At 41.0% G+C, this 12,504-nt stretch overlaps 1 protein-coding gene across 1 annotated transcript in view; it reads left to right on the top strand.

Annotated features, from left to right (window-relative positions):
* Window positions 1-1,766: 1,766 nt before the first annotated feature.
* Lhfpl1 (LHFPL tetraspan subfamily member 1) overlaps window positions 1,767-12,504 on the top strand; it is a 64,331-nt gene continuing 53,593 nt past the window's right edge. The window contains exons 1-2 of the mRNA XM_004659117.2: window positions 1,767-1,885; window positions 8,550-9,177. Of these exons, the coding sequence (XP_004659174.1) occupies window positions 8,700-9,177 (478 nt within the window). The 5' untranslated portion in view covers window positions 1,767-1,885; window positions 8,550-8,699. The remainder of the gene's footprint in view (window positions 1,886-8,549; window positions 9,178-12,504) is intronic.

Genomic DNA, 12,504 nt, shown 5'->3' with positions numbered 1-12,504 from the left:
TTTGAGTTCCTAAAAATGACATGTTATCCAAATGGCAGGTGTAACTACTGAATGAAAGGTAATACATATTAGAGCATAAAATAGAATCAACTGTTTGTCACATATCAAAGTTTTCAGCCACATCCACACATAGTTTCTATATGGCTGCTAATATTGACTTATGTCCCATGAAGGAAGGCATCATACCTTTTTACATAGCCCTATATCTGAAGTAGTGATTCCTAAGGGGATGACGACTGGGAGCTTATAAAAATTATCTGGGGAGCTTACACTGCCGAAAGTCTGACAATTCCATCCAAGAGGTCATCAGTCCCTCCTGCAGGAAATGCCTCAGTAAGCTATTATTACAGATGGGAATGTGGTTTATCAGTGAGTTTGGGAAGAAAAAAATGGATATAATCTGCTGACAGGAAATGGCTGAATCAACAAAAGCATGCATGAACATAGATGATAAAAGACAGGACAATACCTGTGCATGTATCTAGCTAGTCAAGAAAACTTTAGTAGTTCCATTACATAATTATGATACAATGAGTATACTAAACTGCTATATTTTGAATTTCTTCCATAAAACGCTGAAAAAGAAAACAGGCCTGACAACATTTACCACACTATGGGAAGAAAATTTGATCATTATAGAAGCACGGATATTTTGCATCAGTCAAGTATGCTCTGTTAAGTTAAGCTTTCCTCTTTCAAACTCATTTTGGTATGTTCAGTCAAGTTTCTAGTTCACAAGACATCTAGAAGGGAAAATAAACTACACATGCAAAAGAGTTGAAGCTGGGTGTGCTGGCCCACACCTTTAATCCCAGCACTTGGTAGGCAGAGGTAAGAGGATTTTCATGAGTTCAGTGTCAGGCTGGGATTACAGAGTGAGTTCCATGCCAGTCCAGACTAGAGGGAGATACTACCTCGAAAAAAAAAAAAAGTATAATGCAGAAGGTGATAAATTTCCAAAAAAAGGACTGTCAGGGACATTCATAAATAAGAGAGATGACATCATGTTGGGACAGAACTCCTGGTGAAGTTCTCTTCATCTCCAGGCCTCTCAGTTCTTTTCTCAAGCGGAAAAGCGGTGAATCAGGTTTTTGGTGAATTTTGACACTGACGTTTGGTAATACTACTAATATTTTAAAAGGAACTATTTAGCCCTTTCAATGTGTGGTTTCAGTAGGTTTTTTGGTCTTTGTTTCAGTGAGAAAGTCTTGTTATGTAATACAGGCTGGACTCGATCTCTAACACTCCTGTGTCTGTTTCTTGCATGCTGAGATTTACAGGTGTGTGCCACCATATCTAGATTTCAATGGTTGCTTAAGTGTCAGCTTGTTACATCTCAGAGCCAAAGATTCCCCTAGTGGAGTCTTATCCCCTTCAAGGTGGAAATCAGTTATGGCAAGATAGGTTATTCTGTCTTACTTTGATCAGCTGTGTTTTCTCCTACTTGTTCACAGCTATATAATCCCTGTGGTAAAGACTATTGGGGGCTTTAGAGGAAAAGTAAGGACAGCATCCCTTTCTGAGCCAGACAGCAGGTGAAGTGAGATCCATAGAGCAGTGTAAGAGTGGGTGTGCCCCCCCCAACACACACTGACTGACTGGCAGCTGGAAAGTGGGAGGTGGGAACTCAGTGCCTGCTGAGCTAGTTTCTAGTTCAAGTGCCTGCATGTCTAAGGCTGATTTTTAAGCCTCTGGCATAGTTGGAGTTAATTTCCATTAGGTTGGACTCCGCCCCTCTCTCCCAAAGGTAAAGCAAGGTCTTCAGACTTCACTGCAAAGAGCAACTGGGATTCCCATCCCTGTCTGACAAGCTGTGAGAAGAAGTTTTTCCTCAGATCTGAGCTTGAAGAAAGGGAACAAGTCAGTCAGCCTTCGTGGTCAGAAGGTAAATATGCAACTTGGGCCAAATGCAGCTGAAGCAGCTGGATAAGAAACTGCTTTGCTTTCCCCTTGCTCAGCCCTCCTTACTCGCTTCCTTTCTCAGGCTTCCTGTCCTTTCATGTCAAAGCTTAGAGAAGCTGTTTTCTTCCCAAAGGCAGCCTGGTATATTTTTACTTCCTCAGTCTGTTGTTTGCACAGAGTCTAAGAGGAATCAGTGTGGGATTCCTATTTCACATTGACAAGGTTTGAGGACATAAGGGTTAAATGCTAGCTGCCTTCCCCCTCACCACACCCAAGGGAGTTGGTAACCTGAGGAGAGGCGCTTCTCTGGGAATGGAAGGAGGGAATTTGTTCTGGCTTGTCTATCCAAGTAAAAATGGATCCGGTTTCTGATGTGGTAGGGCAATCTCTTAGACTTGCCTCAGTTGGAGCTATGGGACAGAAACGGTAATGAGGTTAAACTGAAATGCAGATGTTGAGGCCAATGGGGCTGGAATTAAAAGATGACATTCATCCAGTAAATATTTATGAGTTCCTACTATGTGCCAAGCATGATGTTTTCCAAGAAAGCTGAGAGACGTTAGCTGTACATCTATTTTCACAAATAATACTCAGCCAAGTGGTTTCATTTTGTGGTGGGAAAGGAAACTAAAAGGAGAAAGAAATGCAGGATTTAGAAGAAATAACCACTAGAGTGGTTACAAGGTGAGAAAGGTAGATGGGTGATGTTCTACTTCTTAGGGGACTTCAAGTCTTCTCTTGGCTTAGGAGATGTCTTAACTGGTTGAATGGCAAAATCGACACCTACTTTGGTGTCAAGTACACCATAGATGTTATATTTAATTTCAACGTTGGGTGCTATCATGTCCATTTTGTAGAAGAACCTGAAACAGAAAGGTTTGCAATAATTTGCCCCATATTCCCATCACCTGGAAGGACAAGATCTCAATCCTGGAGTCAAATCTGATTTCAAAATTCTGGACTTTTCCACTAAAACTGTATTCTTCATTATTATATTCTCATCAGAGTCAATTGGTAATTTCAAAAAGCAAGTTCCTATAAATTCAACGTTGGTAAATCAGGGAATGAGAGTTCATAGTCTGTATTCTGGACAAGCATTTTGAGTGATTCTGCTGTCGTGGCATTTTATTTCAGCTGAGGCCTCTGCATAAAGGGTTTATCAGATTTTAATAGCAGGGATGGAGTTATGAGCAGAAAGGTGAAGTGGAATGCATACTTTTTCATTTAGTCCACTGTTCATAGGTCTTATGCATACTTTAAAAATATTTTTTATTCATTCATTTATTTGAGAGAGAAAGAGAGTGAAAGATTAAGACATAGAGAATGGGTGCAAACAAACTCTAGAAGCATGCACCACCTAGTGCATCTAGCTTTACTGAGGAATCGAGCCTGGGTCCTTAGGCTTCCCACACAAGCATCTTAACCACTAATCCATCTCTCCAGTTCTGATTTATGCATATCTTAACAGAGCAGCTGGCAGGAGCAATTTTCAAACCAGCTGGTGGTATGTGATATGACTTCTACCCAAGTATTGAATCATTGAACCTGGGCTACTGGAGCCCCATACAACCAGATCCCCAGTTGGTAAACTGAAAGACAAATAGGTGTTCGGTAAAGAGAATGTTGGTGTAAGCAGAAGCTCTCATGAAAAAAAAATTGATATCTCTCACATTTCCAACTTCCAACTCTGGAGAAAGGCAATGATTTGGAAGTTAATCTAGAGTTTCTTTCTGTGAGATGTTTCCATCTCTGGATGAATAGCCATATTATTTAAAGGTGACCTTCTGCAGTTTTTAAAGTTGGTTTATTGGGTCTAACCAAGGCTACAGTGGGCATGGCAACATCAGGAGGACTGTCTTGGACTTTAAGACTACTGGTGGCTCAGTTGGTTCTCCATCTTCACTTACTCTCTGACTTTCTGCCTTTGAGGCCCTCACTTGCTTGTGAGCATCTTCACCCCAGAATAATGAGATGCAATCAAACACACAGCTTGTTTTACATGGTTTTCCATGTAGAAACAAAAGAGAATGGATGAAGGGAGCAGACCTGGGAGGAGTTTCAGCTAAGGTAAAAAGTACTGAGACCTTCTTAGAGTCACCAAAATACAAGGAAGAAATTATAACCATTGAGTAACATCATCAGGAGTTGATTTCAAGCACAGGAGAACTTGAAACATCTCTGTCTGTAGAAATAGCTAAAAGAGAAACTCCTAAGGGGCACAAATGGCTGAATATCAAGCATGGAAATGTTTGGGACGTAACAACAGATTTTTCTGAGGTTTCGTCGAAACAAAGATTTAGAATGGGTAGGATGTTTATATACCCAGCTTGATATACAATGACTATACCAGTTAGAAACATATGTCAGCATATCTTGTTCATTTGGCAGGAAAGTTTTAGCACTGAATAAGATGGATTGTTAAAGAATTGGCAGATAGGCAATGTGCTTCTCATACACCAGTCCTGAACAAGCAGTTTTGCAGCCCTTTTCTTTCCTCAGCAATTGCAAGTTAGTGGCTCCCTTTCCAATCACTTCCAATCTCACTGGCTCTTGCCTGGATCCTGTTGCCTTTGGTAAGGAAATGTTTTATTTTGTTTTTAACCCAGAAATTATACAATAAAGCTCCAGCAGTAATAAAATGCTATGTGTCTCTTTTACTGCTAGGACTGGAAAAGAGATGGAGACGAAGGAATTAGTTTACTTTTCCCCACTAGAAAAAATGTAACAGCAAAAGGGAAATATTTCTAGCTTTATTGCTACTCAGTGCCCACATTTGAGTCCATATATATGACTGAAAAGATGGGACAGATGATCAAAAATTTCGAAACAGGTGACCATAAAGAGAGGAAGAGGGCCGGAGAGATGGTTTAGCCATTAAGCTCTTGCCTGTGAAGCCTGACCCTGGTTTGAGGCTCGACTCCCCAGGACCCACGTTAGCCAGAGGCACAAGGGGACGCAGGCGTCTGGAGGTCGTTTGCAGTGGCTGGAGGCCCTGGCGTGCTCTTTGTCTCTCTCTTTCTCTTTCTTTCTCTGTCGCTCTCAAATAAATAAATAAATAAATAATAAACAAAAACATTTTAAAAAAAAGAGGAGAGTGCTCATTTAGGTCAGTGGAAGGATGAAAACAATATACTACCTAAAGTATATTTTCTACTAAAGTAAATGCACTATCAATGCCTGACTGCTGGTTCACTCAGCAGGAGCACTATGGGGAGATCTTAGTTTCCAAAATGAAGTCTGACTGTGAGGCTGGACATTTCAGGATAGAGAAACAAAATATTACATTCAGGAAGCATATAAAGAATTGAGATACAGATGAAAGGTAGCACTATTTGTGATCCTAATGAGAATAAGAAAATTGAGTGTTTTGTTTTTACAAAGTTTGATGTAGTTATTTTAAATTCTGAAAGACAGTGAGTTTTCTATAGCTAAAGATATTTAAACTAAAACTCAAGGGTTGACCTTCCTATGCCTTGGTTTCAGAATTCCACTTCTTTTATCATAAGATCATGGTGGGCTGGAGAGATGGCTTAGTGGTTAAACACTTGCCTGTGAAGCCTAAGGACCCCAGTTCCAGGCTTGATTCCCCAGGACCCACATCACATTAGCCTGATGCACAAGGGGGCGCATGCGTCTGGAGTTCATTTACAGTGGCTGGAGGCCTTGGCGCGCCCATTTGCTCTCTCTCTATCTGCCTCTTTTTCTCTCTGTGTGTCACTCTCAAATAAATAAAAATGTACAATTTTTTAAAAATAAGATCATGGTGACAATGTTTTGTAGTTTTAGAGTTTATAGAGCTTATTTAACACCTTTAATTGTCACAGGTGAGGTCAAGCATATATTAGAATTACTTACTTATTATCAATCAATTAATTAATTAATCACAGTGCCACTCATGTTTCTCAGTCTGACCTCAAATTTGCAATTGTCCTGTCAATTTTTATTGTGCCTGCATTCATGTGTGAATGTGCATGCCTTGACATGTGTGTGGAGGCAGGAGACAACTCTCCTTCTTCCTTATTTGAGACAGAGTTTTCTTGTTATTTATCATGGGTTAGTCCAGACTTGCATGTCCATGAGCTTTCTGAATCCTTTTGACTCTGCTTCCTGTTGGCACATTGGGATTATGGATGCAAGTGCCACTTTGGGTCCAACTTTGTATGAGTGCTAGGCATCTGAACTCTAGTCATCAAACTTGCAGAGCAAACACCTTTTACCTACTGAATAACCTCCTCGGGCCCTTTCCTTAGCATCTGGAGTGCTGGGATTACATAGGTGCACCACAATGCCTAACTCTTTTCTCTTGTCACAGTCTGTGTACCAGTCACTGGTTATAATCCCTTTCTCTGTTCTATGTTATTTGCTATTCTTATTGGTTGCTCCTTTTGGGACTTTTGATCTCAAGATGTTGACATCCATAGGAGACATGTGATCAGAATACAGGGGGGTACTGAAAAGACTATTTAATACTCTTATTCTGCTAATTTACACAGAATGCTTAATAAAATTGCCTTTCTTATTTTCCCTGATTCCCTTTCAATTTTTCCCTATCCCTAATTAGTTTGTGACATACTAGATGGGAACTATGGAAGCTGTTAAATGTAATACTAGTGGGATTATGATGTAATTCAGTTGTGGTAGGACTAAGGGAATGCTATAGGTTGAAAAGTGAGAAATGATAGCTCTACCATTGAATCATTATGTAACCTTGGACACATCACTGTGCTTTGCCGACCCCAGTTTTATCATTGGTAAATTTAGGGCTGATTCCATTCTTACTAACTTGTGGAGAATGTTGGGCAGAGCACATGAAATGATGGATCCAGAAAGGATTGTGATGATGAAGCCAGTAGCTACATGGCTTTCCACCTCACTTCATCTGGTCTGGGCTTCTTCATCAGGAAATGAGTCAATCACTGGGGGCTGTTTGTGTTTTTCATAATCCTACAAACTTCAACATAATGAGCAGAAGCATTACCTCATTGTGGTCAAGCATACCTGCTTTCTAACAGCAATCATTCAAACTAGCTCAACTTCTCCCCACTTTGGCCTTCAATCCCTCACCACATCTTTCTTTTATTCCTCCCTCTTAGGCACAAAGCCTCATTCCCAGGGGTCCAACTCAGGGCACTTTCTTCTCAAAACCTAACATTCCAAAGTAAGCACCTGCACTTTATGATCTCTGTTCCCTTCCTGCACAAAACTCATAGCACAAAATACATATGTATCAAGAAGGGGGAATAAAAACAAAGAATATTATACTAGGAATCAAATAACCAGGCTCTGGTCTGGCTTGTGTACCTCACTTGCTGTTTACTCTTGAGTAAAGCACTTCCTCTGCATATTCCCATCTGTACAATGATTGGAGGGTGTCAGAATTGTGTGGTCACAGAACACTTTCCTGGCAATCTACACATCAGGTTTCTGGTTCCGTTGTGTCTGCTTGCTAACTGTGACTGGGGAAAATCACTTCCTGCATTACTGAGGCAAACTCCCCCATATGTAAAATAAGATGGTTGGATTAGGTGATTCATTAAAGTCTCTGACCGTCTGGAAATTGGATAAATTTATGAAAGAGATTCATTCAGCAAAAATGAACTGTAATGAGTACTCTGTGACAAGCACTCTTTGATGATGTTCATAACCGCACTCATGGCTAGGTACTGAGACCTTGAGTACAAGTGTTGCTTGCCTCTTCTAGTCTCCTAAATTGGCACTGTGGTGGCCTCTGACAGCTAGCTCCTGGGTCTACTCAACATCACTATGTAGAACTCTATGGGCCAGTGATGAAGCAAAGAAAATAGTCAGAAGCCTGTCACCATCTGCTTGCTGGAGACATTCTCAGTGTTGTCATCTGTCATCAGGCAACAGTATGGTCTCTAGCTGCCTTAATAAACTGGCCAGAAAGCCATGGCAGATGAATGGGTTGGGAGGGAAGTTGCTGATTTTTGATAGGGGAATCTGTGAAAGCCATTTGTGAGCAAAGCTGAGGAGACTGGCTCTGAGAAGTCTCTCAACATCTTGAATCCAAGATTTCTTGTTCCAAAACAGACCTTGAAAGGACCATGGACCTGTATGCTCCTGCTGCAGAGAGAGGCAGAAGCAGATGTGTTTCAGGGAGTTGGGAGGTTTCTTAAGTGTATCTAGCAAATGATGAGAAAGCTTTACTTGGTAGCCTGCCTGGAGTTAACTGAACAAGTGTCTCATTTCTATATGGGAAAAGTTTGTTTTCTCATTGATATGTGTAGGGTACAAAACTAGGCTTTTAATTTTATTATATTTCCATTTGGTGGATGTACTCATTTTTTTTTTTCTTTTACGGCCCCTGTAACACACTGCAGAACACTGTACTTACATCACATGGCAACTTCCTGATACTTCACAGTGAGCCTGGCTGACCTCTTACTTCTTATATAGTGGTACCTTGTGGCTGGTCTTCCTTCATCCATCATTTTCTGAAATCAACTTTTCTACATAAGGCCATTCAGCTGGAGTCCCCAGGGACTCTTGGGACAACCTTACTTTCATTCAGACTCTAACCATCACTGGCTCCATGGTGCATATCTAAACTTATAAACTGGATGTTCAGGTTCTGTTTGGGTTGCCATGGCAGTTACTAATTTAGTTCTTTGGTTCTTCCAATGCAGCCTAGCAACTATAGAACTCTGACTTAGGCAGAAGAAAAGGAAGATGAAAGCAAAATCCCACAAGAACACAGAAGGTCTTTGAGAGAATGACCTCCTCCATAAGCAAGGGGCCACGTGGCATATCCAGAAGTCCTAGAACTGACTATCCAGATGAAAACTAAGCCAGTGGAAGCCTACATGGTAAAGTTTTGCATTTGCTGCTGTGACCCATCTCATCTTACCATACTTGCAGAGAAACCTGAGACCATGAGGAGCAGTCTTACACTAGTAGGAACCCTTTGGGCCTTCCTGTCTCTTGTTACTGCTGTGGCCAGTTCTACCAGTTACTTCCTGCCTTACTGGCTCTTTGGATCCCAGCTAGGGAAGCCAGTGTCCTTCAGCACATTCAGGAGATGCAACTACCCTGTACGTGGAGAGGGGCACAATCTGATCATGGTGGAAGAATGTGGGCGCTATGCCAGCTTCAGTGCCATCCCAAGCCTTGCTTGGCAGATGTGCACAGTGGTGACCGGGGCTGGCTGTGCTCTGCTACTACTAGTGGCACTGGCTGCTGTACTGGGCTGCTGCATGGAGGAACTTATCTCCAGAATGATGGGGCGTTGCATGGGAGCAGCACAGTTCGTAGGAGGTAAGACACTGTTATCGAGTTTGAGGTTTAGAGAAATGGGGTTAGAGATGAGGGGAATATGGCATTATGCAAAAATATACTTTCACATCTTTTCCTTTGTCCAACTCTATGAATGAGAACTGTTTTGGATATTTTAATTTTTGGATTTCCTCCAAAGTGCAATGTCCATCAGGGTTTTATTTATGGTAAAATTGCCTAGTGGATGGATCTTATATAAGTTGATAAACCTCTATGTCACTTGCCAAGGATCTGCTTAAGAATATTATACACAAGTTTATCTTAAAGTATAAGAGAGTAGTATACAGTAGTCACTAGAGGCAAGGAGGCAGAGACTAGATAATGAGTGCCAACATACCCTTACATAGGAGGATTATGTGTTACAGCCCAGTGGGGTGTCTATAGTCAATAACACTTTGCTATCTTTTGTAAATATTTAAACTGGAAGCAGAAGAACTTAAAGATCCCAACATAAAGAAATGATAAGTATTTAAGGACATGAGAAAGCTAGTTATTATTCAGATTGAATACATTATATAAGTGTATCTTTATCACATTGAACACCATAAGAATGAAATAACAAATAAAAATATAAAACAGAAATCACCACACTACCGAGTTTACATGTTGGTGCGCAGTTAAAGTCTCTGTATTAAAACAATTCTTTTAAAAATATTTTATTTATTTATTTGTTTCAGAGAGAAGGAGAGAAAGAAAGAGGCAGATATATAGAGAGAAAATGGGTGTGCAGGGCCTCCAACCACTGCAAGTGAATTCCAGACACCTGTTCCACCCTATGCATCTGGTTTGTGTAGGTACTGGGGAATCGAACTTGGGTCCTTAGGCTTCACAGGCAAGCACCTTAACCACTAAGCACTCTCTTCTGCCTGATAAGTAAATTATTTTAAAAAATAAAATGTATATTGTTCCCTTTATGGGGCTCAAGTGAATCTTCTATAATAGCCTCAAGGTTTTCCACATGGACCCAGGTCTAGAAAATCAAAGGAATTTGTTAAGGCAGGAAGTAGAAAAATAATGGGGATTTAGACATTCCAAGGCTGAATGATACAGAAATTTGGCTGAGTGGCTGATAAAACTGAAGATACTTCATTATAAAGAAAATAAACAGATGAATCACATTTCAGTCTCAAATGTCTCTGCCACTCTCTAAGACCCTTACTCCTTGCAATAGCGTCACAATGTTTACATTTAGATGAGTGTCTTTTTAAAATATTGTATTTAATTTATTTAAGAGAGAAAGCAGGAGAGAGAGAGAGACAGAGAGGCTGAGAATGAGAATGAATGGGTGCACCATGGGCTCCAACCACTGCAAACAAATTCTAGACGCATGTGCCACCTTGGGCGTCTCGTCTTTATATGGACATTGGGGAATCAGTCCTGGATCCTTTGACTTTGCAAGCAGGTGGCTTAACTGCTAAGCCATCTCTCCAGCCCCAGATGAGTGTCTTTAAAATTCAAGAATAAAGTGTCATTTGACAGTAGTCTTAGAAAAGGTCAAGAGCAAGTTTATGCCAATATGTATATCCCCAGGCAGAGGAATGATAGTGAAATAGACTGTTAAACTTCTGCATCTTCCCCATCTGTAACCAGCCAACTAGCCACCATCTCTGCCTCCTTTATAGAGATTAGAAGATATCAAGGTTGTACCACATGTGAAGGAATGCTGAAGACTGGATTACCAGATTTTCTCGGGGTATCTTGGCACTTGGCTATTCTTATGATGCTTTGGAGGTCTTTGCTCTGACCCTGAGATATGGGCTTTGCAGTGGCAGGAACTCAAACCTGGGCAACATTTGTAGTTGCAGGGGTAAAAGAAAGAAGAGAAAGAGCTGTGAGGGTTAAGTTGAAGGCTATTGTGCAGCTGAGGGGAATTGACTGTGTTGCTCCGGGCCTGGCTGCTTCTCAGCAGCTAGTGCATTAACTAAAATATATTGGGAGGAGCCAATTTGTTTCAGGTCTGGATTATCTCTGCCAGACCCCAAACCACTGAAGAGATGGAAGATCGATTAAGAACTACCTCTCCCCCTGCTTGACTCTTGTTCCCTAGTCTGGCGGCTGCCCACAGAGATGAGTGGTGGGAAGTGGGAGAGACAGGAAGAAATAAAGAGCTGCTGGCCTGAGTCTTATTCAGCAAGGTGACCTGATGGGGCCCTTGGGTCCCATTTGCTCCACCTGCAGTTGATCCAGCTGGACCAGCCTAGGAACTAGAGAGTCTTCCACTGGGACCTCTGTGCTTTGCTCTAACCGGTGAAGGAAACATCTGGCCAGGAGATTATGTCATCCCCAGGGATACTGAAGTTTCCAACCACCTGGCCCTGGGTCCCTGAGAACATGCTCATTATTCACATTCCCCTATGTGTACATATGCAAGATGCTTATGAATTATCCTTCTTGTCCAGTGAGAACTAAACAAAGAAGGAATAGGTGAAAAGTAAATATAAGGAACTTCTTGGCAGAAAAAAATATAGTGTAAGATCTTGGATCAGGTTACTTGAGGTAAGCCAAGAATCCATCTAGAGCAGAAAATGTATTGCAATCATCTGGAGTGCTTAAAAGAATGTGAACTGTCCAACTCTCCTGTCTTCTTTTCCATTTTGATCTACACAACAACAGGTGGAAGCGTGTTTTGAAAAATATTCCCAGTGGCTCCAATGTGGATGCCAAGATCCTTTTCCCCAACTCAAAAGCGAACCACTGTCCTAAGCATATATTTCTGCTAAGGGTATGGAAGTTAACACAGCCAGGCAGGCCCCATGTAAAGTCATAAATCCTCATGCTTTCACCTGAGTGGAAGTTGGCACAAGAGAAAGGTAACTAAGAGCTTAATTTCAGGAAAAGTGCTCTCTTTCTAAAAACCATTATTTTTCAATGTAGGTATAGAGTATGTAATGACCACATCAGAGCAATTAGCATCTGGACCTCAAATACTATAATTCCTTTATGATAATATCTAGAATCTAATCTTCTTGCTATTTTGAAATATGAGATACAGTTATTATAGTTATTGTAAAGTGTAGTTATCTGGTTGAACAATAGCACATCAGAACCTGTTCCTCCTATTAAACTCTAACTCTGTATTAACTTAACATGTGCCAATTAAAAGAAAACCATTATCCTCTGTGGAAAACATGAGCTTCCTGGAAAGTCCTCCAACGTTTCCTTCCTATGTTAAGCAAGGGCCTTAAAAGTGGCTTTCTGCTTGGGAAGTGATCTTCAAAGAGGTTAAACTACTTGTAAAGAGTCAATCAGCAAATTGCAACATAGCGAGAAATTTTTTTCAGGCCTTTTGACTCACTGGTTTGGGACTTT

Source organism: Jaculus jaculus, chromosome X (genome assembly GCF_020740685.1).
Source record: "Jaculus jaculus isolate mJacJac1 chromosome X, mJacJac1.mat.Y.cur, whole genome shotgun sequence".
NCBI classification, from domain to species: domain Eukaryota; kingdom Metazoa; phylum Chordata; class Mammalia; order Rodentia; family Dipodidae; genus Jaculus; species Jaculus jaculus.
This window is presented reverse-complemented; position numbering and strand designations above follow the sequence as displayed.